The sequence below is a fragment of the Bufo gargarizans genome, chromosome 1 (genome assembly GCF_014858855.1).
Source record: "Bufo gargarizans isolate SCDJY-AF-19 chromosome 1, ASM1485885v1, whole genome shotgun sequence".
Taxonomy (NCBI): Eukaryota; Metazoa; Chordata; class Amphibia; order Anura; family Bufonidae; genus Bufo; species Bufo gargarizans.
The window spans coordinates 514,697,654-514,724,407 of NC_058080.1; the positions used below are offsets into that span (position 1 = coordinate 514,697,654).

The 26,754-nt window shown below is 43.5% G+C and overlaps 1 protein-coding gene across 2 annotated transcripts in view; it reads left to right on the forward strand.

Annotated features, from left to right (window-relative positions):
* Positions 1-20,326, forward strand: part of DAO (D-amino acid oxidase) — an 81,737-nt gene extending 61,411 nt beyond the window's left edge. Inside the window, exons 3-11 of one of the 2 annotated variants that reach the window (XM_044275347.1) lie at positions 1,851-1,965; positions 5,725-5,801; positions 8,608-8,673; positions 10,137-10,191; positions 10,802-10,906; positions 15,420-15,502; positions 15,643-15,760; positions 16,859-16,957; positions 17,818-20,324. In XM_044275347.1, the coding sequence (XP_044131282.1) occupies positions 1,851-1,965; positions 5,725-5,801; positions 8,608-8,673; positions 10,137-10,191; positions 10,802-10,906; positions 15,420-15,502; positions 15,643-15,760; positions 16,859-16,957; positions 17,818-17,946 (847 nt within the window). In that variant the 3' untranslated portion in view covers positions 17,947-20,324. Of the gene's footprint in view, positions 1-1,850; positions 1,966-5,724; positions 5,802-8,607; positions 8,674-10,136; positions 10,192-10,801; positions 10,907-15,419; positions 15,503-15,642; positions 15,761-16,858; positions 16,958-17,817 lie in introns of both variants that reach the window. The other variant, XM_044275346.1, reaches the window with a different exon arrangement.
* The last annotated feature ends 6,428 nt before the right edge of the window (positions 20,327-26,754 follow it).

The window sequence follows — 26,754 nt, forward strand, 5'->3', positions numbered from 1 at the left end:
ACAAATTAAATAATTGTAAATGAAATGTTAATTTCTAATACTTGGTTGAAAACCCTTTATTGGCAATGACTGCCTGAAGTCTTGAACTCATGGACATCACCAGATGCTGAGTTTCCTCCTTTTTAATGCTCTGCCAGGCCTTTACTGCAGCAGTTTTCAGTTGCTGTTTGTTTGTGGGCCTTTCTGGCTGAAGTTTAGTCTTGAACAAGTGAAATGCTCTATTGGGTTAAGATCAGGTGACTGACTTGGTAATTCAAGAATATATTACTTATTTGCTTTAATAAACTCCTGGGTTGCTTTGGCTTTATGTTTTGGGTCATTGTCCATCTGTATTATAAAACGCTGACCAATCAGTTTGGCTGGATTTGAGCACACAGTATGTCTCTGAAAACCCCAGAATTCATCCGGCAGCTTCTGTCCTGTGTCACATCACCAATAACACGAGGGACCCAGTGCCACTGGCAGCCATGCATGCCCAAGCCATCACACTGCCTCCGCCGTGTTTTACAGATGATGTGGTATGCTTTGGATCATGAGCTGTACCATGCCTTCGCCATACCTTTTTCTTTCTATCATTCTGGTAGAGGTTGATCTTGGTTTCATCTGTCCAAAGAATGTTCTTCCAGAAGTGTGCTGGTTTTTTAAGATTTTTTTTTTTTTTTTTTTTTTTTTTTTTTTAAGCAAAGTCCAATCTAGCCTTCTTATTCTTGAGGCTTTTGAGTGGCTTGCACTGTGCAGTGAACCCTCTGTATTTACTTTCATGCAGTCTTCTCTATATGGTAGATTTGGATATTGATACGTGAAGGGGTTTCTCTTCACCATGGTAATTATTCTGTGATCATCCACCACTGTTGTCTTCCATGGGCGTCCAGGTCTTTTTGCATTGTTGAGGTCATAAGTGCTTTCTTTCTTTCTCAGGATGTACCAAACGGTAGATTTTGCCACTCCAAATAGTGTAGCAATTTCTCGGATAGGTTTTTTCTGTTTTCACAGATGAAGGATGGCTTGTTTCACCTTTATGGAGCGCTCCTTTGACCGCATGTTTACTTCTCAGCAAAATCTTCAAAATGCAAACGCCACACCTCAAATCAACTCCAGGCCTTTTATGTGCTTAATTGAGAATGAAAGAATTGCCCACACCTGCCCATGAAACTTTGAGTCAATTGTCCGTTTACTTTTGGTCCCTTTAAAAACAGGGTGCCACATGCAAAGGAGCTGAAACTCCTAAACCCTTCATCCAATTTTAATGTGGATACCCTCAAATGAAAGCTAAAATATGGACTTTATGTCCATGTCCATTATATAACTATAACTTGAATATGTTTTAGTAAGCAGGTAAAAAATAAAAAAATAAAATTTGTGGCAGTGTCCAAATATATATGGACCTAACTGTACATTATGTGCACTAAATTAGTTAGAGAGGATGTACCTTTATAGCATGACAACCTGCTGCAGGGGAGAAAACGAAAGCACCAGAGCCATACACAACAAAGGCCAGCTTTATACTGTACTGTATACTATAGCAGAGTTACCTGCACTGCAAAACTATTAAAACACCTACTGCTCAGTTACTGCATCTAAAAATCTATGAACATCAATATATTTGCAAATCTGCATTTGTGAAGTTGTAAAGCAATATATCTGATTATGTAAATGATCCAGCTTTCCATAAATTGGATGCAATAAAAAAAGAAAAATTTGTATATGAAACTTTCCCTCTACAGCAAATATTGGGAGAATGAAGGCTCATTCGTTCCCATGGGAGACAAGCTACATCAAACGTTTTGGCAGCGGCTTAGCTGTAGTGTGAATATGACATTTTTCACTGCATTTACCATTTTGTTTTTCAGTCAATGGAGCAAGGAGACTTTTGACCATCTTCTAAAATCTGTACAGTCTGCGGAAGCCCAGGACATGGGCATATTTCTACAGTCTGGATACAATTTGCTGAAAGAACCTGCACCTGTATGTACAAACGACGATATTCTGTCATAGCATTCTGCAGACATTGAATATGTAGATTATAAGGGATACTAATACTGTATTCACTACACAGTATAAGAATATGAGACACTTAGCAAGTATGACCTCTTCCATGCCTCCCAACTGTCCCAGATCCAGGACCACATTCCTGAACTTTGACTTCTGTCCAGGATGGCTACTGTGTGTCCTGATTTCAGATGTCTCTGCATCCTCAGGACACAGATACCGTTGAATACAGTAGTGAAGCAGAGAGGTGCCATGTGCCTGCTCCACCATTTCCCTGCTGGTGGTGGTTTGGCGCAGGCAGGCATGACTAGCCACAGACAGCCCCAACCAGAGAGCAGACCTGCACTGCTCCATTCATCATGGAAATGTGTCATCAGGGGCAGATTGGCCATAGATACCTTACAAGGAAATTTCCGATACCCAGTGGAGGTTTTTGGGGATGCATTTTGTTTCTGCTGGCAGTATTTTGTGGTATTTGGCTCTGTTGGGGTGGCATAATGTACCACAATATGGTATTGCTGGCCATGCCTTCCATCAATTTAGAACCCAACTACAAAAGAGGGTCACTTTTCATATTGTTTCCAGTCCGCCCCTGTGTGTCATTATGTCTTAGAGGGCACTTACAAAGCCATTATACCATGTGGGGGTAACTTATTGTGACATCACACTGTGAGGGGGCACTTATGGGACTATCATACTATGTCAGAGGCACTAAAGAGGCAGCATACTCTGTAGGGGCACTGAGGGGGAATTATACTGTGTCTGAGGGACAATAAGGGGACATCATTACTGTCTGGGGTGCACCTTTAGTGTGTGGAGGGCACTCAACACAATTGAGTTGGGAGGCATTAAGGAGGCATTCTTACTTTGTGGGATGCACTACTACAAGCGCACCCTTACTGAGGGATTGGGTGGGTTTAGAGTTGTGGCTTAATGTAAAAAATAATTGTTGCAACGTGTTTTCCTGCTTTGCATTTTTTTAAATTGTGAGTCATGCTCTTGTGTAAGGGAGCCAACACTAAAATGACTTGCCTTAGGTGTGTGGCAACCTCCATTTTGGTTGTGCACTGGCTACCCATCAGACCAAGAGCAGTATATGCAGTATATAGCTGGATCCTGCTTTACCTGAATTCACTTGGCGGGACAAACCCAAAGAAAGCGGAGTCATTTTAGTTCAGGGTCCCATCTATAAGAGGTTGCCATGCTGCAGTGGATGGGCACATTTATTTCGAGTAAAATATTTTGCTAAGTACCCAATATTCATTTATATGATGTAAATCCTTGTGTACAATTATCTACCACCATAAAATGTCCACCCAATTGCACATATTTCTTTACTAACATGACAGAGGATATTATAGTCGGAATATTATTGGCACCTCGCCACACTATCAATTTCCTAGCTCTGTATGTGTTCCATGACCATGACCAGGTGGTATAAGATAGATAGCCCCGAGCCTTCTGTTATTTGTAGGGTGCCCGTTTAGTTAATATATTCTCTTTCCACCTTATTCGCTGAATACTGTTAAAAGGAGGCATGTTCACTACATATCTCCTAAAGGTGGTATAATGATAATTCTCTTATTTCTTGTTTCTGCCTTTTAGGTTGTAATTATGCTTTAAAGGTGTCAAATACCTACATCACACAAAATCCATCCCACTAATCTAGGCACTTCAAAACTCAGTTCATGTTGCTCATGTAAGAATGTAAATAGGGACCTAAATTAGGACTTCAAAGACATCCTGTCCCATTTAGGTGCCACTTATTTTACACACCATTGATAGGAACAAGATCCCACTGCAGGAGACTGCATTATGAGAAAACATGGAAGGAAGGAGCCAGTCCAACACCAACCTTAACCCTAAGTTCACACCTGAGCGTTTTACAGCGCGTTCAAACGCGCTGTAAAACGCTCAACACGTGAAAACCAATGCTTCCCTATGGCCCTGGTTCACACTTGAGCGTTTTACAGCGCGTTTGAACGCGCTGTAAAACGCCCGACGCATAAACAAGTTCTTGAGCTTTTTTGGGGGCGTTTGTCGCACGTTTTGGCCATAGACTCATTGGACAACACTGCAGTCAATCACACAAACGCGCGTGAACCCAGGGTAAAGCGAATCTGTCACTCCATTCAAGTGTATCTAACAAATGGCAATGCATTCTAGTCCACTGTACCATCATGACAACCGTACCTTTGTTAGAAAATGTGCAGGTTCCAAACGTCATAAAAAGAAGTTTGATATGAAATTTAGGCTGCAAAGTGCCAATCAGGGTGGAATTATCGGTTGTAGGAGCATCTACACGAGTTCCCAGTGCTGCCCCTTGCGTCAATATGTCCACCCATGTGCGACATCTCCATCTGGCCACAATTCCACCCCACCTGGTCCTGGTACGACTCTCGCAGAGCAGTTTTCTGGCACACATATTATTAAAGCAGTTGGGCCATGGAGGTCCTGCACGCGGCCACTTAATGCAAAAGTGTGGAGGGTGGCGCCAAATTTTGGAGTAGTAGCCAGAAGTCTGAATATGCTGTAGATGTGGGCTATAATGCATGTTATAATACAGGGTCACTGGAAGATAAATACAGTGGTCCTTCCAGTTACAGTACACTCATGGACAAACAACGCACCCAGATAGAAATGCCTCGGTATGCAGTTATGTCTCAGGTGAGGTCTAGTTAGACACTAGGGGGGACATGTATAAAAACCAGTGATTTAGACTCCGGTCTTTGTCCCTCCTATGCTGGCGGTTCATCCACCTCTACATAACTTGGGTGGACTTTACACCAGTTCCCTTGCTGGCATAAATCTGCGTAGAAAATGATAAAGGAGATGGGGCTGCCGGACCCCCCTTTTCCCCACCCACACCACGGCCCCTTGTTTAGACCGGGCATGAGTGGCAGAAAGGGGGAAAAAGTTGCGTAAATCTGTTGGTAAATGACCCCCTAGTTCTTTCCACAAGAGGGTGTAAAAGTGCTTCCTTGGCTGCCCTATAAAAAGGCTTTCAGAGGCTACTTTTGAGTAGTGTACCTCTTGGTGAGCGATTGACTGCTAGACATGCCTGCACGATACACTCAAAGACATTTTGCCCAGTTGACAGACTTTAAAAGGGAGCACATCATTGGACTGAGAAAAGCAGGATGATCGTTGTGATGAATTACCCACCATTTAGGCCAGTCTGACTTAGCTGTTAGAAGGTGTTGTGCTCCCTACGTGGGTAGGAGCACGCACACATGGTGAACAAGCTCCAACTGGCATTTTTCAGCATATAATGCTCTTACACACACAGACCATATTTTCCAGGAATGTCTGTGCCAGATTGCAACACTTTCTTGGCCTGCCCGGTCACCAGATTTAATCGCCAATAGAGCATTTATGGAACAAGGCTGGATGCCAGCTGTGGCAACCTACAATCTCTGAAACCCCAAAATGTCAACCCAAAATAACACGAAATGAAGATTAAACATTTTACTTGAAGACAGCCAATCAGAGCATGCACTTCAGTAATATGGCTTTTTTTTACTAGTGAAATATCCATGATGACTGGCTGGATCTTCCGACCAATCACACGTGCTGCATATCGGCAACGTCTGTGACGTTGTATGCTGAATCAAGTTACAGTGGCCCAGGGAAGACCACTGTATGTTGAAAATAGTGTATCCTGAGACTGTATATTTTAAAATTTTATGTAGATACTGTATAAAATTTAATACTTCTGATTTCTGATTTTTCCAGGAACCTTCATGGAAAGATGATGTCCTTGGGTTTCGACGCCTTACACCAAGAGAGTTGGAATTATTTCCTGGATATAGGTTTGTCAATCTTATATAAAATTCGTGCAATTGCTAAGCAAAACTGCTTCATCCCATTATAACATCTGGCCAACACATTGAATAGCTGGAACACACGTATTCTTGCTGACTCTTCCGTACACATGCATGCTGGGTTCGGTCAAGCATGCATGTCCGTCCCCTGAGAACAGAAGAACACCTCTCCTTACGTGTCTGTTTTAGTAACCAGTTGCATTCCCCAGTGTAATAACAATTACAATTCTGGAACATCTTTCCATATACTGTAACTCTGTCATGTCATTTCTTTACTGTTCCTACTAGCCAGCAGTCTGCCATAAAGGTCCATCAGGGTGTTACCAGTCGAGTGTGCCCCAACACAGTCTAACATAATCCAATCAGTACTGCCTGTGTCAGACTGTGTAGGAACCCCCCCCCCCCCAACTGGTAACACCCATTTGGACCCTCAATGCAGACTGCTGCCAATTAATTCATAATCCTCTAGAGAAAAGATGCTCCAGAATTATCACATGGGGAATGCAAATAGTTACTAAAACAGACATGTCAGGAGAGGTGACAGCTCCTCTTTAAATATTTAAAACAGCAAATAATAGTATAGCAGGGAGCGCTCTGCATTACTCCTTAACCATGGGTAACGTGATAGACAGGGGTTCCCTCGCACAGCTCGGCTGACAGATTCTGTCCAGGGGCCATGTAGAGAGGATGATTACAATGCTGTTAACCCCGGTAAAGACTTTTTGGGGATATTCACTTTTACAGCTTTCCATGACAGATCTCAGCTCTAGTTTAGATCTTGGCAATTACAGTGTGATAGGGAATATGTAAAGTAGGGCCATACCAGTACCATCACAGGTTACTGGACAATCTGAGGATCTTTCCTGTACTGGAAAATAATTTTGTCATTAGATTTCACAGTGAATAACAGAGATCAAACCAGGAAAAGGATGTGACATTGTGGTCACTGAATGCTGCTCCAGTTCCTGTCTAAGAAAAGGGAGTGGGGTGGGACAACCACTATTACACATGCACCTGTATTATATACTGTATAAAAACCTAACTACTTTTGATGGGTTATCCCATAATTAATGTAAAAAAAATTATAATGAAAATCTGACATCCTATAGCACATGATCATCTCATTCTAACAAAGCCAGAACCAGCCCTGAACCTCACATGGGTCCAGAGCTCTGCCCATTCTTTGCTCCAATTTTTATGTTAGATTAATATCAAGCTGGCAGCTCAGGGGGTGTCGTTTTTCAGGAGGTGTGTGCTTTGTCTGTAGCTATCCCGCCATCTAATAGGAAATAGGGCTGGTGGAAGTTGAAGGATGGAACTGAACATGTGTGTTCACCTTAGGTAGGTGGACAGAGAAATAAGGAGAATAATAAACAGCAGGTGGCGCTATACCAGTAGATTTTATTGAATAACTCAGTAGCTGCACTAAATGCATCCAGTCAGAAAAATATTGAGATCCAGGTGCTGTTTTGAACTATGTAAAATATTACAGCTTGAGCTAGCTTATGTGTACAATCAATATGTAGTCTCATTGAAGTCCCTTCTTATAGGTATGACAGTGTTTTGCTGTAGTACTAAACGCCATGTGAACTCATAGAGCATTTTATAAAGTACTAGGTGTGGAAAGCAACGCATTAAAATATTGAAAACCAAGGTATTCTCATGTGGCAGAAATGCTGAGCTCTATGGAAATCATACACGGAAGGGGTGATATGATTGGTGATCCAGTATGGTACTTTAGGAAGGTTGGTTATCCTAAGGAGTTCAACTGAACGGTTGATGTCGTGCCCGTCTCATCGCCTGGGGGAGGGGGGGCATGTGGTTGATGGGGGTTGAGGGTTTTAAGAGTGAATAAGTTATGATGGCTACAATTCTTCACTGATAAGAAATCCTATTGATATCTTGCACTGTTGTTAGATAATATGCATAATATGAATTACTGCTGAGACAATATATGTCAATTAACAGAGATTATGTATACCTCATACTGCAATATGTATGTGCAATGATATTTTCTATTTTATTTCTACCTCTTGGAAAATGAAAAAAAATTATCTGATTTAAAAAAGCAATGCTGAGCTCTATTGCCTTAAGGGATGATAAGGTGCATTTGCCTATTACCTATTGCTGGTCAATTACTACAGTAGAATCCAACACTGTCTGGTGTCAGACCTCAGGGGAATGCAGTGCAATTCTAGTCTGGTTTGGAGAAAGATCGCCATCTAGTGATCAATATGAAGACTGCTTCTGTTTTTTCCTATAGTTTTACTGGAAATAATCCATCATTTGTATTTAAAAAAAAAAACATATAAATTGTTTAAACAGACATATACACTTTGTTACTTTATGCATATGACTGTATGGGCGCATATAACTGGTTAGGTATGCAAACTAGGGAATATATAAAAGCAATTTTCCCAAAATATTTGATATCACGTATGTGAATATTTGCTACTTCCAGACATTTTGTTTGTTACTGCTGGTACATTAGGCCTTTCACTTTACTGATTGCTGCACTTTGGGGTAGTATATTATTGTATGCTATTTCACAGTTATGGAATGAGATTGCACTACTGTTTGCTACTTTTCAAAACATTTACACTTCACTAACTACTCAGTTTACAAAAGTGTTGAGAATAGGGTAAAATCACAAAAAATTCACATTTTTGCACAATAATGGTGTATGCCAAAGTTAGGGGTCTTTTTTTATACCAGAAAACCAGCATTCATGTTTTCATAAATGAACCCCCCCCCGTGTACAGACTGCTCATTATTTTTATCTATGTTACTACAGCTTTGGGTGGTTCAACACTGCACTGATGATTGAGGGGAAGAGCTACTTACCATGGCTCACCAAGAAGTAAGTTTTCATATGTATGCTGTTGTAAACCCATTTCCACATAAGGCTGGGGCTACACAATGACGTGCTGCACGACATGAAAGCCGCACGACATTGGATCTCGTGATTGTAAGCGGTATAACAGTGCGACAGGCGACATGCTGTGACGACGGTGCGACAGCTGCAGAAAACCCATTGACTTTAATGTAAGTCATGTGTGATATGCAACTCGCCTGTGACTTGGCCAGACAGCTCCAAAATAATCGTGCAACAGCACATTGCACTTTTTTTCCCCCCACACGCCTTTTCTGCGACTTGCTGTGGAGCGACAACGTTGCTATGTTGCCCCAGCTCAAGACAACGTATAAATGATAAATTCCTATTTACACAATGGATCAGTGTTGCTGGCCGACTGTAAATTCATTGACCGTTTCGTAAAAAGAAAAGGGAACAGCATTCCACTGTCTGTAAAATAAATTGATACATTTGGCTTCCGTTTTATGCGGATCCGCGGTTTGCAGACCACAAAAAAACAGCACCGTTGTGTGCATGTAGCCTTAACTGGCAGATAAGATTTTTGGTGACATTTCCTTTAAGATCCTAGTGCACTGCTTTGAACCTTAGCCTGCTCTGTCATGTGCATTGTGTTTATTTTACCTCAATGGGGCAGATTTCCTAATCCCGTACACAGTGTAAACTTAGACCAGGCAGCCTAAAGATCTATTACAGGGGCTCAGGCTGGATAATAAATGTGGTTCAGTTATAGGCACTTTTCTCTAACTCTATGCCAGCTATTGGTTGGCTTACTTTGAGACAGAATTTTGTGCCACAATTTGGCAAAATATTGGGTAAAATTTCACGTCAGGTCTCATCTGCTAAGAGCCTGGAATCCTCCTTTGGAAATATTGCTGCACACAGTTTGTTGCAATGTCCATGTACATTTCAGGTCATGGTGATTGTCACTGTTTTCCACAGTAGTGTGTGCGGCATAATTGCTTTGTACATCAGTTTTGTTGCCTATAGCTGCGTGAAATTGGAACATTTCCATTAAATAAACCGCAGGATATACATGTGGTAATACCCTATAGATGTGTCTTAAACATCGCACAGTACAGAGACCTCTTCTGCCTTATTTTTCAATGTTTTGCTCAATTCCCAGTTTTCTGTGGTTTTGTCCAGCAATTCCCTTGATGTATTCTTATACCTAAAGTGTTGCCCTCTCTTTATAATCCATGTATTCAGTGAGCTATGTCTCTTGTCCTTTTGTTATTTTCTGATTGATTTCCTTAAATTGCACTCCCAAAAAATATTTCCTAAAAACTGTGCATACACTGACATGAACCTGAATGGGTAGACCTTATTTACCGTAGCTGGTACGTCTGTGTATCTTCAGACCATAGTCATTTACGTAAAGGTGGCTCTTACCAGAGTATTCGCTGTAGGAATGTCCTCCATGTCTCATTCTGTCTTGGATTATTCTGTAGACTGGAAGAGCGAGGAGTCAAGTTTATCCAAAAGACAGTGAAAAGCTTTGGTGAGGTAAGGGGTCACTTTTTAATACATTGTCTGTATGAGAACTTAGAGTGCAATGCAGTCTGAAAGCACCATGTTATAGAGCAGGAGGAGCTGAGCAGATTGATAAGTAGTTTTGAGGGAAAAGATTCAGTAAAACTTGTAATTTATACATATGTATGTCTTTGCCTTTTTACCTCCTGTGAAGAGCTATCGGTACAGAAAGGAGGTGTTACCAGTGACTGACAGCCATGTCTTATGCACAGTTATACACACAATGCTATGACTGATAACACCTTCCTCCTGTACCGATAGCTGTTCGCAGGAGGTTAAAAAGGCATAAGATATAACTGTATAAATTACAGACTCTTTTCCCAAAACAATATATATCCATCTGCTCATCTCCTCTTGCTCTATAACATGGTGCCTTTAGATTGCACTGCATTTTGTGGTGACAGGTCCTCTTCAAGAAATTTAGAAAGTGTGTCTGGCTGCACGTAGTCAAAGTCACCTCCACCTATGGCAGCCAATGGCTACATGATTTTGAGGTAGAATCTGCATGTAGCCCGCTGTGTCATCTGGCTGTTCTCTAAACCACAAGATAAAGATGTCAGTGATTCTTGTGTTTAATCCCCAGCTGGCTGCTCTAGGGGCAGATGTCATCATTAACTGCACCGGCGTACGTTCAGGACAGCTGCAACCTGATCCAGAATTAAAACCAGGAAGAGGACAGATCCTGAAGGTAAGTTGGATCCAATGCAATCTAGTGGCAATTGTCACTTTTCACATTTTCCTTAAAGTGAACCTGTCAGGGGAATCATACTGCCCACAAGGGTATAATACTGACAGGCTCCTTCCCTACATACACTTATCGGTCACCTGGGCAGGTCTTCTCCGGCTTCTTCCTGCGCGGCGCGGCTTAGGTCTCTTCCTATTTACATATAGTCAAAGACCTGTCAATGAAGCCAAGCATGGTGGGTAGCACACCCTTTAATGTATGCTTTCTCTAAAATGCTGAAGCATTTCAGATAAAAGCCTGTTGGTATTTCACATTGCCCACGGTTCCCATTAGCCTAATAGCGACCAAGGGCTATACATATACAGAGTTTGGTGTTCAATCTGGAGTGCTGTACATGTATGGTGCAGGATTAAAGCTCCTGCTCCTGTAAACCAAAAGGAGCAGTTTGGATCCCTGGGTCTCAGTGTTAGCCGGGAACTGTAGGAGAAAACAGAAGCTTATTACCACTTCTGTCTTCTCCTTTCCAGGTTTTCTCATCACACCAGAGCTGCCGGGTCTTAGCAGATAAACTGATTGAAGGGTGTGATATACCTTCTTCCACAAAATACTGATTGAGGGCTGCAATATACCTGTTGCCCCCAAAAAACAGGCTAGTGTGATTTAACTGTTGTGGCAAAAAAAATAATTGAGGGGTGTGATATACCTGCTTCCACCAAATATTGATTGAGGCCTGCGATATATACCTGCTTCCACAAAATAATGATTAAGGGGTTCAATATACCTGCATCCACCAAATATTGATTGAGGCCTGCCATATACCTGCTTCCACAAAATACTGATTGAGGGCTGCGATATACCTGCTTCCACAAAATACAGATTAAGGGGCTCGATATACCTGTTTCCACAAAATACTGATTAATTGGTTCGATATACCTACCAAATTATTAATTGAGGCCTTTGATATACCTGCTTCCACAAATACATCTTCTCTAGTGACTTGGGCACAGGATCATTTTGAAAATGACAGGCAGAGGAAGAGGCAGGCCATTCTGCAAGGGTGGTAAGGGTCAGGCAGCTGCACCAGGCCAGAGCCTAAGTGGGAAGTTGGAAAAGGCGCGTGCGATTACTTCAAAGGGCGCACCAGAGTTGGTTGAGTGGCTCACTCAGCCTTCCGCTTCTGCACCCTCCTCATCCTCTGTATCTGCACCCTCCTCTCTCTGCTGTGTGCACCCCCAAATACACCACCACCACCATAACCCTCCACTCAAGTCAGAGGAATTATTTTCCCATCCATTCCCAGACATTACGGATGCGCAGCCATGCTTGACATGCTACATACATAATAGTGCTGTGATGTCACAAGTTCACAACAATACTAGTGCACCGATCACTAATAAGTAGTCAGACCTGTTAAAATGTGAAGTTGCACGTATTGCGCCAGAATATTCGCATCATTAGTGCCGAATTTGACAGTTGGTAAAGTGGTGTGCGACAACGGTGCCAATCTGCTGAGTGCGCTGAAACAGGGCAAAATGACACACGTGCCATGCATGGCACACGTCCTGAACTTAGTCGTGCAGCGATTCGTTGCCAAATACCCTGGGGTCTAGGACGTCTTACGGCAGAAGATCTTACACGGCCATGGCTCGCCTTAGCCTCAGCTGCGACACCCGTCAGACATCTGATTTGTGACAGCCCGATGCGCTGGAACTCCACCTTGTATATGCTTGATAGGCTGCTCCAGCAGCAACGTGCCATTAACGACTAACTGTAAAAACTCTGCAGCAGGACAGGTTCTGGGGAGCTTGGTTTCTTTTGACCGCACCAGTGGCTGCTCATGCGTGACACATGCAGACTTCTGCAACCATTTGATGAGAACACCAAACTGGTCAGTCGCAGCCAGGGCGCCATCAGTGACATCGTACCTTATGCCTTCTTTCTGGAGTGTGCATTGCGTTGTCATTGATCAAGCCGTTGAGGAGCAGGAAGATGAGTAAGTCGCAATGCTGAATGAATTCCCAGGTGGGGGCTACTCCATCTGTAACAAGTCAGCAGGAGTCTGAAGAGGAGTCAGAGGAGGATGGTGGCGAGGGGGAGGAGGAGCAAGAAGAGTAGGGTTTGAGGGGGACTTTAAACTTTTCGGGGGTCCCTAGTGTTGTCCGTGGCTGGGGGGAGGAGACCGAGGACAACATTCTCCTGGGCAATGAGCAGGAGCCAGGGCACTCCACAACTTCCAATTTAGTGCAAATGGTCGCCTTCATGCTCCAGTGTTTGAAGAGGGACCCCCATATAAACAGCATAAAGGGCAAGGACCAGTACTGGGTGTAAATGTACTTAGACCCCTGGTACAAACAGAAAATGGCGGACATGTTACCAGCATCACAGAGGGCCCCCACAGCGAAACAAATGTGGGTACCAATCCTACCGCGCCTGCAAGAAGAGGGCGGTTTGAAGATGTGTTGGTCAATTCAGATATGAGATCATTCTTGCAGCCAATCTATCGACAGCCACCCCCCGGATCAAGCCTCAGGTAATGCTGAGGCCGACAGGTGTCCGACTTTCTTGTCTGTCAGGTGAATGCCTAATTTTTGGGGCCTGTACTCCCGTGGCCTGAAATAAAAAAATTCTAGGCTCCAGCAGGGCACATTTTTGATAGTTTCCCTTTAAGATGCATAAAAATGGCCCCTAACTAAAATACATATTTTTTGCGGGAATTTTTGCCATTGATCCCCCTCTGGTATGTCACTGTCCATGTTGTGGGACTATTTGTGCACTTCTAGTAAGTATTTGGTGGCTGCAAATATGACCTGAAGGTTTTTCAGGTTCGCCTGCCATTAAAGTCAATAGGGTCCGCCGTGAACGCACGGTTCGCGAACATTTGATTTGAATCGTCCCGGCCGATGTTCGTCCATCACTATTAGCAGACCCAGATCAGCTCTGCCTATTTACAATGTTCCCACTCTTTGGATGTACCAGTTACAGTAGAAAAGAGTAAACTAAATGTGACGTTTCATCTCGTATACTTTTCTGAAGATCTGGTATGGAAGCTGAAATGTAACTACTTTCTGAGTACCGATTGAAGTGCTGCAGCTTATTGGACTGTATAGCATCTATAGCATAGTTCTGGCATCAGGAACCGAATCGCTATCACACTACAATCATTGTTTTCTTTCTACATGGTGCTTGTTTCAGTATTTTTATATTCTCTTCGGCATCTCTATGTTCTGTAAAGGGTATATTAGACACCGCAATGCCGCAGACGATTGTCAGGAGGGAAGCATTTCCTCCCAGCAATCGTCAGATAGCTAGCGGAGGACACTGCTGCTATTACATGCAGCGATGTCCTCAGTGACATGGGGAGGAGCGATCTCTATGCCATCACTCGTCCCCATGCAGGGTAGCAGTGTGCTGTGTAATAGCGACCTGCCGCCGGCACCATTGTGATTTTATTATTATTTTTTTTTAAGCATGCTCGTTCATTGGGCATTTGGAGGCAGTATTAGACTGCCAGATGATCGCTAACGAGGATTCATAGAAACGCTCGTTAGCGATCATCTGCCAGAGAGCCTGGCAGTCTAATACACCCCCCCCCCCCCTGATATGAGCACTTCATTCTCTGAAGCTCTCCTTTGCCCTGCTCTGAATCTCGCAGGGCAAGGGCTTTTTTTGGAGAGCCGGTGACGTACCGGGTTCTCCATGGGTAAAGCTAGGCAGAGGGGTATGCCTCCCAGTAAAGCCCACCCATCAGTTCCGGTGACGTCACCGGCAACACTGCTAGGCGAAGCCTCCGCCTAGCAGTGGAAAAATATAAACAAAAAAGGCCTTGCCCTCGGCAATCCAGCACAGGGAAAGGGAGAGCTCCGGGGCATGAAATGCTTTAATGATCATGTCAGAGGGGCCGGAGGGGTGAAAATGGGGATATGTCCAGGTTCAGCACTGAACCCAGACAACCAAGGGTCCGTTTACACGACCGTATTTCTCGGTCTGCATCTGTTCCACAATTTTGCGGAACGAGTGTGGACCCATTAATTTCAATGGGGCCGCAAAAGATGCAGACAGCTCACCGTGTTCTGTCCATATCTGTAGTTCCGTTCCGCAGCCCCGCGAAAAAGATAGAGCATGTCCTATTCTTGTTGCAGACCAGAATAGGCATTTCGGTCACAGGGTTGGCCATGTGCGGTCTGCAAAATGTGGAACGCACACAGCCGGTGTTCGTGTTTTGCGGATCAGTAGACAGAATATCATAGGAGGCAGTTAAAAGAGCTGCAAAAGTCATGTGGAGATGGTTAAACTGACAGAATACAAAGTGTCTGTAAAGATGAGATTGCTTCCAATGGTGGATTCTTTGAAATGTTCTAGGAATTCATATAACATTGTTAATGTACTAACTATAACAGCCGGCCCAGTTTCTGGTAATATGATAAAATAAAGAATGGGGTTAAAAAAAAAAGACATTTCTAAACTATTGCAAAATTTACCCGTTTTAGTTGCTTTTTCACTTTACTGTGTGTCATAGGTGGTTGCTCCCTGGATGAAACATTTTATACTGACCCATGATTTGAGGACTGGAGTATATACCACACCTTATATAATTCCAGGGTGAGTCCTATAGGAAATATGTGATGTATAATATTCCATATAGAATACAGAAACGGAAACCCATAATCTTATGTGTAGGCATCAATGTATAATCCCAGTGGATAAAGCCCTTCCACATTTCATGTTATCTGTGCGTGCAGGTCTCAGATGGTGACATTAGGAGGCATTTATCAGTTGGGAAACTGGAGTGAAGAAGAAGTGTCCAGCGACCATAACTGGATTTGGGAAGAATGCTGTAAACTGGTACCTAGCCTAAAGGTAAGAAAAATAAGCATAACCACTCATTACTACAGTATTTCTCTGGCCTTTGTTCCATTTTATCTAGTTCTTCGGAGTAAATGTATCAATAATACATGTAGTAAGATAGTAGCAGGAGGCAACGACCATAAGATCAAATGTATGTGGCATGAGTAGGCAGCTCTAGCCTGCCACGGTCAGCACAAAAGAGGGCCAGTCATGGTATGTTTTTGAGTAGACCTATTCTCTTTTGTTCATTTTGGGGGATGAGGTGCCGAGTAGTACCAGTAGGCCCTCACCTCTTCTCCCTCCACAGACATAACATACGCAGTCAGAGTTAATTATCAATGGTAATAGGGATGATGAACACATTTCAGGTCTGTACTTGAAATATATAAACTAAAATGTTTATAGGAAGGCTAATTCTGTCTGTACAGAAAAGAGCTGTCGGCCAAACACTTGTGGAGCCAATGGCCATAAGCATGTATTTCTGTATGAGTATGCATTTGTACTGCTATTTGGTAAGATAAGCAGCTGCCAGATACTCGTAGCATTGCCTAAAAAGCACATTCCAGCAGTATCAACCCTAATAAACCAAGCACACTGCCTGCCCATTACAAATATTCCTTTCAGTTGTGGCATTCCCAAGAAAATAAGACTTGTATTCTTTATGCAAATTACTGCTTCAGTGCACTGAATTGCTCATTTGCATAAACAATGCAAGTCTTTTTTTTCTCAGAATTCCCACAACCGATTTGCTCAAGACAGGTATCCTTTCAATGAGCAGGATCAGCCCTACCATGCAGTCTGCCTGGTTTGATCGGATTGATCCTGCTGACAGATGCTGTTTAACTTTTGACCAGCACTAGAAAGCTGAGGAGCTGGGGTGCAATAAGGGGTTAGGCTCTGCCCCTCAGTGGACTGAAGCCCTAATTTGCATAAACAATAAAATATATATTTTTGTTCTCATGAATGTCGCAATCTGATTTTTCACAAGACAGGTGGTATCATTTTAATAAGCAGGATCAATCCTACCAGGCAGTATGCCTGATCTAATAGGGTTGATGGTACTGAAGTATGTGATTTGATGACTAATAATTGGTCTACTTGCTGTTGTAGAATGCGAAGATTGTGCATGACTGGGCAGGACTGAGACCATCACGGAGCAAAGTAAGGTTGGAGAGAGAGCCTTTGGTGTGTGGATCTCTGAAGAGTGATGTAAGTGCACCCGGCAGACAATAATGCACTGACACAGAAGCACCAACACTTCATGCCCCTCACCCAGAGCTTCTGCTAAAAAACATGGCCCCTTGCGCTATTCAAGTGGACTTGGTTTTGGCTAGTGTAACTGGGAGAGACAGGTTGAGTGACAGTATTACTTGCTAGATGCCACAAAGAATGCCTCTAAGTCCTCATGCACACGACCGTTCCATTTTTTGCGGTCCGCAATTTGCTGAACGGAACAGGCGGCCCATTGTAGAAATGCCTATTCTTGTCCGCAAAACGGACAAGAATAGGACATGTTATATTTTTTTGCGGGGCTACGGAATGGAGCAACGGATGCGGACAACACACAGAGTGCTGTCCGCATCTTTTGCGGCCCCATTGAAGTGAATGGGTCTGCACCTGAGCCGCAAAAACTGCGGCTCGGATGTGGACCCGAAAAACGGTTGTGTGCATGAGGCCTGAGGCTAGTATACTGTATATGTGGTAGTGCCTGCTATCCAGGAAGACAAGCAAGGGCGTGGTTCATTGTCTAGGGTGGAAAGGATACAAACACCAAGGGGAAGATTTATCAAGACCAACGATTTCTGCGCTGGCCTTGAGATGCCAGAGGATGCGCCTAATTTAACACGAGGAGCAGGCCTTGTCATAAATTAGGTGCATCCTCCAGCAGTCTGTGCACCTAGACAGAAATCTACAGCAGCTCTGAGCTGTCCTGGGGAACTCCCATAAGGACCTCTTTTGTGTGGTACTATAGAGTAAGGTTTTTTAGTATATTAGCTTATCTCTTTTTATTTTTTTTTTGCTTGTTCACTAGAACAGTCCATTTACTATCTGTATATTCTTCTCATTAGATCATACACAACTACGGCCACGGTGGCTTCGGCCTCACTATCCATTGGGGGTGTGCTATGGAAGCAGCCAAACTTTTTGGCCAAATCGTTAAAGAAAAGCAAAAAAGAACACCTAAATCCTCTCTGTGATCATGATCAGTGTGACCAGTTACAGCAATGCTCATGAGATCTGTGATAACACCAATGAGCTGTATTAATTGCTGGCCGAAAATTGTCACTTTGTCATTCAGGTAGCACTCCAGATACAGAAACATCTACTTCTGACTGGGGGGAAAGTATTTGATGGCATGTGTCTCTCCTCAATCATAGATGAAAATGAAAAACATTTGAAAGACCCACTAGTGATCTCACATAATTTAGAAAATATCCAGCTAAAGAATATTTGCATCCAGCATGTCATTGTGTTCACTGTAACATCCTGTATTCGATTATACTGCAGGATCTGATTTCTCTCCTCTTCATATTACGATCCTTTGGCAAAAAAAACCATTCTGTTGACTTGGTAACACCATAAAACTCTGAAATCTTCAAGTTGTTGGACACTTCAGTGACAACTCTTAACTAACAAGTAGGGATGAGCAAAATTCTGTTTTCAAGTTCGGCGTACAAGGTTCGGGTTATCTATGGATTCCGCTACCACGGACCATAACTTTGAATCCAGCCAGCAATGGAAGCAATATGGACAATCACAATACATTAGTAAGTGCCTTGTATTAACCTTCTCTACATAATAAATGCTATTTGCTGAAATGAGACAACCCCTTTAAGTCATATAATGCATTTTATGTCTTAACACAAGTAAAGCAACTAATCAGCCAGCTATATTCATCGCGGGACATTCCTTGAGGCAGCGCCAGGACAAGATCCGATTCGTCTCTTTTCCTTCTGTGCATGTTTTTGAAATGAAGTGAGCAAACTCCAAAGAGACTTGCACCAGTTTGTCCTAAAAATTCCTGTCTGCCTGCCGTGGCAATCAGAGTTTATACACATCTTATACTTTACATAAGGGCAGATGAGTGAATGAAGTTTTCTGTATTCCTCGACCCCTTTCACATCCTTCAGACACTGTATCACAGAGTCTCTATTACTGTACTGGCTGAGCTGTTTTGTGATTCCACGCCGCTAATGATGTGGTCTCTGCATAGACATGTACTGGGATGGAGAAGCAAGGCTCAAGCCAAACAGGGAGATAGAGTCCTGCATCCTTCAGTACAAATATTGGTGGTGGTTAACCCTTTAACTGTCTTCTAACCAGAGACATGGAGACATGTCTTCTAACCAGAGACTTCACTACCCTAGATCATTATCCTTTCCCTAGCCTAGACCACCAGAGATGTTACCATGAGCTCCTTCACAACCTAAAACCACTTGTGATAGTAGCATTACCCTCTTCACCACTGAAGGCTCTAGATTTTAAACATTAAGCCCTTCATTAATTAACACCACCCAGAATATTAGCGTAAACCCCTTTATCACACTAGGACACAAGGAATCATGGGTATTAACACTTATAAAACATTAAACCCTGGACCACCATATCAGTTGTCATTACCTTATAACACTCTAGACCCGTAGGTATATTAAATATTAACCCCAATAGGATATCGCCAGGATTTCATTTAACCTGAATACGAATTAGTTGGGGGCTGAGGCAACTCATTTCTGTCTTTTGGCTAGTTGCAATTAGTTCTGTATAAAGGTTATACAGTACACATTATACGAATGTTGGCCAAACCCGTTGACCATCTGATGTGTATGGGGGTGTTGGGGAAAGCAGGATCCAGCATACTAGATTTCAACATGCCTGATCATTTGTTCTCATGAGACATAAGTCAATGCCAGAGGTGTCTCTCGGAGGCTTATTCTCCTCTCCATATTGAGGACACATGCATGCTCATCAGAGTAGCGGTCGGCTGACATCTATCTAAGGCGTATGGCCACCTTTAGTGTGAGCTGTTACTGCTTTAAAACGTAAAATCTATATGCTTTCCATGTTTCAATACAGCAATTCCTTGAAGCTTCTTTCTACGGAGAAACTGAAATAATTTGAATTACTGAAGTTTTTTTAACCCTCTGCTAAAGTAACTGTAGTTGTAAGGCTCATATGTGTTCCTCTCCCAAAAAACTGATATTTTTTTCACTTGAATAGGTGAGTCTAGCGAAAAAATGGTCTCTGCAGAAAGTCAGACGTGTGAGTTGGCCTATTGACTTTAAGGCTAGATCTACATGGCGACATGTGTTGCGCGACAAAAAAGGTACAACTACATTTCGACATGTGTCACGTAACATTTTTTGTAATAATAGTCAATTGTGTCACACTGCAACGAGACGGTTGCACAAAAATCCAACTGTCATGGTGCGACACCATTGACTATCATAATAAAAAATATTGTGTGACTTTAAAAAGTCGCGCCACAAATGTCACTGTGTAGCCCTAGTCTAATTGGTTAGTGTTCAGTCCATGTGCTATCCGCTTGACAGCTGTCACGCTCGTGTGTGGGAGGAAAACACCACACTGAGCATAGAAGGGAAAGGGGATACAGGAATAAGGCCTGGAAACTAGGGAAGGAAGATGGACCCTAACTCCAGTCCTGACAGACTACCAGTATGAACAGGCCCCAATGGTAGGCAAGTTCATACACTGGATACCTAGAATCCTATCTCAGCCTATAGGACCCTGGAACTAATGTCAGGACTGAGTCTAGCTGTTCATCCAAAGGGGAGGACGAACAGGAGTCTCCCTCAGGCCTAATGACAAACAACAGGGAAAGGCAACAACACACACACACACACATATATATGTGTATATATATATATATATATATACAGTATATATATATATACATACATATATATAAACAAAATACAAAAGGGAAAGGAAACACTTATCTTCAATAAAGCTTTGGTAGCACCAGGAACTCAGCTGAAACACAAGCTAACCACAAGTCCAACAGAAGCTATAAACCGCATAGCATTGTGGGAGAAACAACAATACATAGGGAAGGTTAAATGACCACAATAGAAACACCTGGGGAAAGAAGGTGTGGCAAGCACCAGAAACAACACAGTCGTCATTTGATCCAAAAGGAAAACATGTCAGATCAAACGACATGTTGCCAGTCTCACAGATCTCTTGCCACCTATCGCGGGAACGTCCGTATGTCTCGGTACTTCTGTGACAACAGCAGACAGATGTGAACACCACGTGAAAACTTTCAGATTAGGGAATATAAATGTGATAAAGTGGCTTATTGATTTGATTGTTGCAGAGTTAATAAAGATTAGCTGGCCACTTCATCTGGTAATGGGATCCTGTCAATGTCAATGGAACATTTAAATGTCCAAAACAGCAGTAACATTTTTGACGATTGAATGTATATAAATATAAAATAGTAATGAAAGCGGCACAGCGATCAGACGAGTTATGGTGTGCCAGCAGCTGTGGAAGAGATCCAACATCCAAATAAAATAAAATAAATTCCACAGCACTCCCACAGATGTGATTCAAAGGTAGTGTTCTTTAATCACCAAGATTTTTTTTCTTTTTTTTTTTCTTTTATATATATATATATATATATATATATATATACACAGAGCAACAAAGTCCAGGAAAGCAAAATCCGTAGTCAAACTAATGAGTGCCAGCAGTTTAGACATAATCCACCATCAAAGCATAAATAAAAAGAAAAAGGCCGCAACACTTCCGACTAGTGAAAAAATATGTAGTCCTTTATTCACCCATGTAACATTTTAATCCACTTACTGGGACTGTTCTCAAGCTTCAGAACGGTCCCAGTAAGTGAACTGAAACGTTGCACGGGTGAATAAAGGACTACACATTTTTTCACCAGTCAGAAGTGCTGCAGTTTTTTTTCTATATATATATATATATATATATATCTTTTTTATTTTTAATATGAGGCAATGTGTTTGTATTTGTGGCTATATGATGGGAAGAGGGGGGCCAACCACTGTTTTTACACAGTGGCCTTAGTTGTAAAACTGAAAAACAAAAAAAGACTAAATCAAACTGATATTATCACATCTGGTAAGGCAAATAACAGACATGCGGCGCAGAGGTAAAGGGAGACTGGGTGCCCTAACTCACCTAGCACTGGCACCTGGCTACCCTGACGTCCCTAGACGGGTTGCTCACCCGTATGCCGATCACGTGCCTCTTCTCTGGCTTACCCTGGAGGAAGCCCTAGGTAGTGAGTAGGGCGTAGGGTGTCCTCACTGCTAACACCTAGGGCAACAACAGGGAGTGGACAAACAATACAAACACCACATATAATCCCCGAAGGGAGACGACAAACAGTAGGAAACAAACTGGAGAAAACCGGAGATCCAACTGCAGTGGTTCCAGCAGCTCCACAGCAACACCACCTAAGGTCAGAATAGATAACCTGAAAGGATTCTGGCTGGGGGCGGGCTTCATCTTGATTGAAGTCTTCTCCCGGCCAGGCCGCGCGCTTGACTAAATGCGCATGCCGCCGCACATGCGCGATGGTGACTTATTCCTGGCCAGAATAGTACAGAGCCAGCGTGCGCGTTCGCGGCTCTGTACTATTCTGGCCAGAAAGAAGTCACCATCGCGCATGCGCGGCGGCGTGTGCATTCAGGACATCAAGCAGCTCGGCCGGGAGAAAAAGAGTCTTCTGCGCAAGCGCGGCCACCGGGTTTCCGGAGAAGAGCAGTGGCCGTAACCAGGGGAGACCGAATGACAACAATGAGGTAAGTGGGGATGAATTTTCTCCTAAACCATGGGAATTGGTTAATCAAATATTTTTACAAAAATTATCACTGTAAAATCATTAACAGATTTAACAGTGATCATTTTGATGGGAATACCCCTTTAATATTTCTAGTCGACAACCACCACACTTGATGGTGATTGTTTATAGCAAACTCTTCTAAAGGTAAGTAAGATGACCATTTCTCCTGATTTTCAGACACAAAACACCTAAGGTAAGTCTCTAAGTTTTGGTTGGTGCGTTCAGTCTGGCCATTCCACTGCGGATGGAAGGCTGAGGAAAAAGACAAATGTATCCCCAGGCGAGAACAAAAAGCTTTCCAGAATTTAGAAATAAACTGGGTTCCTCGATCCGAAACATTGGAAGGGACCCCATGAAGCTTCACAATTTCACTAATAAAAAACGTGAGCCAGGGTCTTAGCATTTAGCAACGCGGGTAAAGCAAAGAAACGCACCATTTTACTGAACCTGTCTACAACTACCAGGATAACAGTTTTACCCGCAGATACAGGTAGGTCAGTGATAAAGTCCATCGACAGGTGTGTCCACGGCCTGTTAGGAATGACCAGTGGTAACAGGGACCCCGCCAGACGAGTATGAGAGACTTTAGCACGTGCTAAGGTGGACACAAAATCAGCTACATCCTGATGCAACCTCGGCCACCAAAAATGATGAGGTTGCCCAACTACCCGGGTGCCCCGTGAGTGCAGAGTTATGATGTTCTCTTAATATTTCAGAGCGCAAGTTCAAAGGCACAAACAACTTCCCTGGGGGACAGGAGACCGGGGCATCCCCCTGAGCCTCCAACACCCTCCCCTCCAGGTCTGAGTGTAATGTAGAGCCCACCACCCCCTTTTGTAAAATCGGCCCCAGATCAAACACATCACCCCCTCTAGGAAAACTTTGGAATAACGCATCAGCTTTGGTATTTTTTGCCCCCGGACGATAGGTGATAATAAAATTAAACCTGGTAAAAAACAAAGACCACCTAGCTTGTCTAGGGGTAAGACATTTAGCAGACTCAAGGTATAACAGGTTTTTCTGATCTGTAATCACCATGATGGGATGAGCTGCCCCCTCCAAAAAGTGATGCCATTCTCCAAAAGCTACGGTAATTTAATAAAAGTTCCCTGTTGCCTATATCATAATTTTTCTCAGCTGCCGACAATTTCTTAGAAAAGAAAGCACAAGGAAGCCATTTACTTGGAGACGGACCCTGAGACAGTACAGCCCCCACCTCTGATGCATCAACCCCCACAATAAAAGGTTGAGAAACATCTGTCTGGACCAGTATGGGTCCCGTGGTGAACCTCTCCTTCAGAGAAGAAAAAGTCTGTTTAGCAGCGTCAGACCATTTAGAAAAATCAGTCCACTTTTTAGTCTGGTCAGTAATGGGTTTGCCAATCACTAAATAGTTCTGAATACATTTTCTATAGAAGTTGGCAAAACCCAAAAAACGCTGCAGCGCTTTCAGGTTCTCCGGAAGATCCCATTCTAGAATCGCATGGACCTTGTCTGGATCTATACGGAACCCCAAAGCCAATAGCAGATACCCCAGGAATTGTACCTCCTGTACGGCGAATACACATTTCTCCAATTTAGCATATAACTTATTTGTCCGTAAAATCTGCAACACCAGCCTAACATGTACCTTGTGTGTCTCCAGGTCGGGTGAATAAATCAAAATATTGTCAAGATATATTACAAAAATCTGCCGAAAAGATGACAAAAAATATGGTTGACAAAGTGTTGAAAGACAGCAGGAGCATTAGTCAGGCCAAAAGGCATGACCAGGTTTTCATAATGCCTCTCAGGAGTGTTAAATGCGGTCTTCCACTCATCCCCCTCTTTAATGCGAATCAGATTGTAGGCTCCCCTCAAATCCATCTTGGAAAACCATTTCGCACCAGCAATCTGATTAAACAGGTCGGAAACGAGAGGGAGGGGATAGGGATCTCGGATAGTTATCCGATTTAGCTCACAAAAATCTAGGCAAGGACGCAGGCCCCCATCCTTCTTCTTCACAAAGAAGAACCCTGCATCGATAGGTGAAGAAGAGGGTCTGATATGTCCTTTAGCCAGACTCTCGGAAATATATTCCTTCATGGCTTGTCTTTCGGGACCAGAAAGATTATTAAACCTGGTCTTAGGTAACTTTGCTCCAGGGAGCAGGTTAACCGGGCAATATACGGACGATGGGGTGGTAACTCTTGACAACCCTTCTCAGAGAAAACATCTTCAAAATCATTCACAAATGTTGGTAAGGTTGTAATGGAGGTGGCTGAGCAACTGCTACTTAAGCAATTGTCCCTATAGTGCTCACTCAACTCTAATATCTCCCTGGCCTGCCAATCAACAACAGGATTGTGCGTCACCAACCAGGGAATACCATAGGAGTAGGAATGGAGGGCTTCCACCCGAGGATGTGTATTATGCACCATGTGTGTCAGGTTCCCCTGAGAAAGAGGAGCAAATTAAGTAGCCACCAAATTGACCCCCACCCCACTGTCTAAGAAAACAGAAATCTTCTCAGTTTTATTTTCTGAAACTACAGTAGCAGGCAAAACAAACTGAGACGTTCGTATGGAGGAAATGTAGACACCCGGGTTGTCATCCTCCGCACAACCTGGGGTCAGTAGTTTTCCGATGGTTGTTTCTTTTTCTTAGATACAGATGGACAAACACCAATGAAATGACCCTCTGACCACAGAAAAAACAAACCCTGCATTTACGACGAGTGCCAGGAGGACCAACCTGACGAGTGGCTCCCCCTAGTTGCATAGGTTCGTCTGAGTCAGAACAAGCTGACTCCTGCTTGAGAACAGTCGGTGGGGGACAAGAACTCCTCAGCCTATCCCTAAGGCATCTATCAATTCTTATAGATAGTGACATAGCGTCCTCAAGGGATATAGAAGTCTCATACAGCGCAAGTGCATCTTTTACCTTTTCTGATAACCCTTGGCAAAACTAACTCCTGAGAGCCGGGTCATTCTACTTAGTATCCGTGGCCCACCTTTGAAATTCTGAACAATAAACCTCTGCTGACCAATCTCTCTGCTGAAGACGCCGTAATCTGGACTCAGCAAGAGAGACGTGGTCAGGGTCATTGTATATGGGACCTCAAAAAACCCATCTACCGACCGGAGGGCCTGGGTACCAGCTGGCAACGAAAAAGCCCAGGATTAAGGATCCCCTTGAAGGAGGGAGATAACAATCCCCACCCACTGTTCTTCTTTACCCAAGGAACTTGGGCGCAGTCTGAAATATAATTTACAAGCTTCATAGAACACCACAAATTTGTCTCTTCCTCCAGAAAATCTGTCAGGGAGAGCAACCTTAGGTTCTGGATTGAACTGGTTACCCCTAGCAACCACTGGACTCAAGGACTGCTGCAGCTGCTGCTGCCGAAGGACCGACACCTTCAATTCTGTCACTTCAAGAGACAGACCTTGTAACTGCTTTGCCAAAGCAGCAATAGGATCCATAGTAGATCTTAGAAAGGGAAAAAAAAAACATTTCCCCCCAAAATAAGGGCCAGATATAATATCACGTCTAGTAAGGCGCAGAGGGAAGGGAGACCGGGTGCCCTAACACAAGGGAGAGGGAGGAGTGGTGACCCCTAACTCACCTAAAACTGGCACCTGGCTACCCTGACGTCCCTAGACGGGTTGCTCACCCGTACACCGATCACATGCCTCGTCCCTGGCTTACCCTGAAATAAGCCCTAGGTAGTGAGTAGGGCGGTGGGAGCACTAGTCCTCACCACTGACTCCTAGGGTAACAACAGGGAGTGGACAAACAATACAAACACTGTAACGAAGGGCAGGCGGCGAGTGCTTCCTTCGCAGCACCGCCGGCAACCTGCGCAAGGAGAGGGGCAAGGACGTAGCCTGCGTCCTCATCTTCATGGCAGCAGGGAAACCGAGCACTGATAATGATGATCGGTGCTCGGCTGAGTTGGGCTGCTGTGAGTCACATGATGCTGGCCACGTCATGTGACTCACCAGCCAGGCCTATTTCAACAGGCAGCCTGCTGGTCACAGATTGCCTGTGATTAAGGTCTTCATACGCTCCTGTATTCCTGGCATTGTGTTCCTGAATTCTGACCTTGGCTCTGCTCGTTTGACCTCGCTTCTGCTCATCCCCTGTTTGTCGTGATCTCCTGGTACTGACTTCGGCTTGT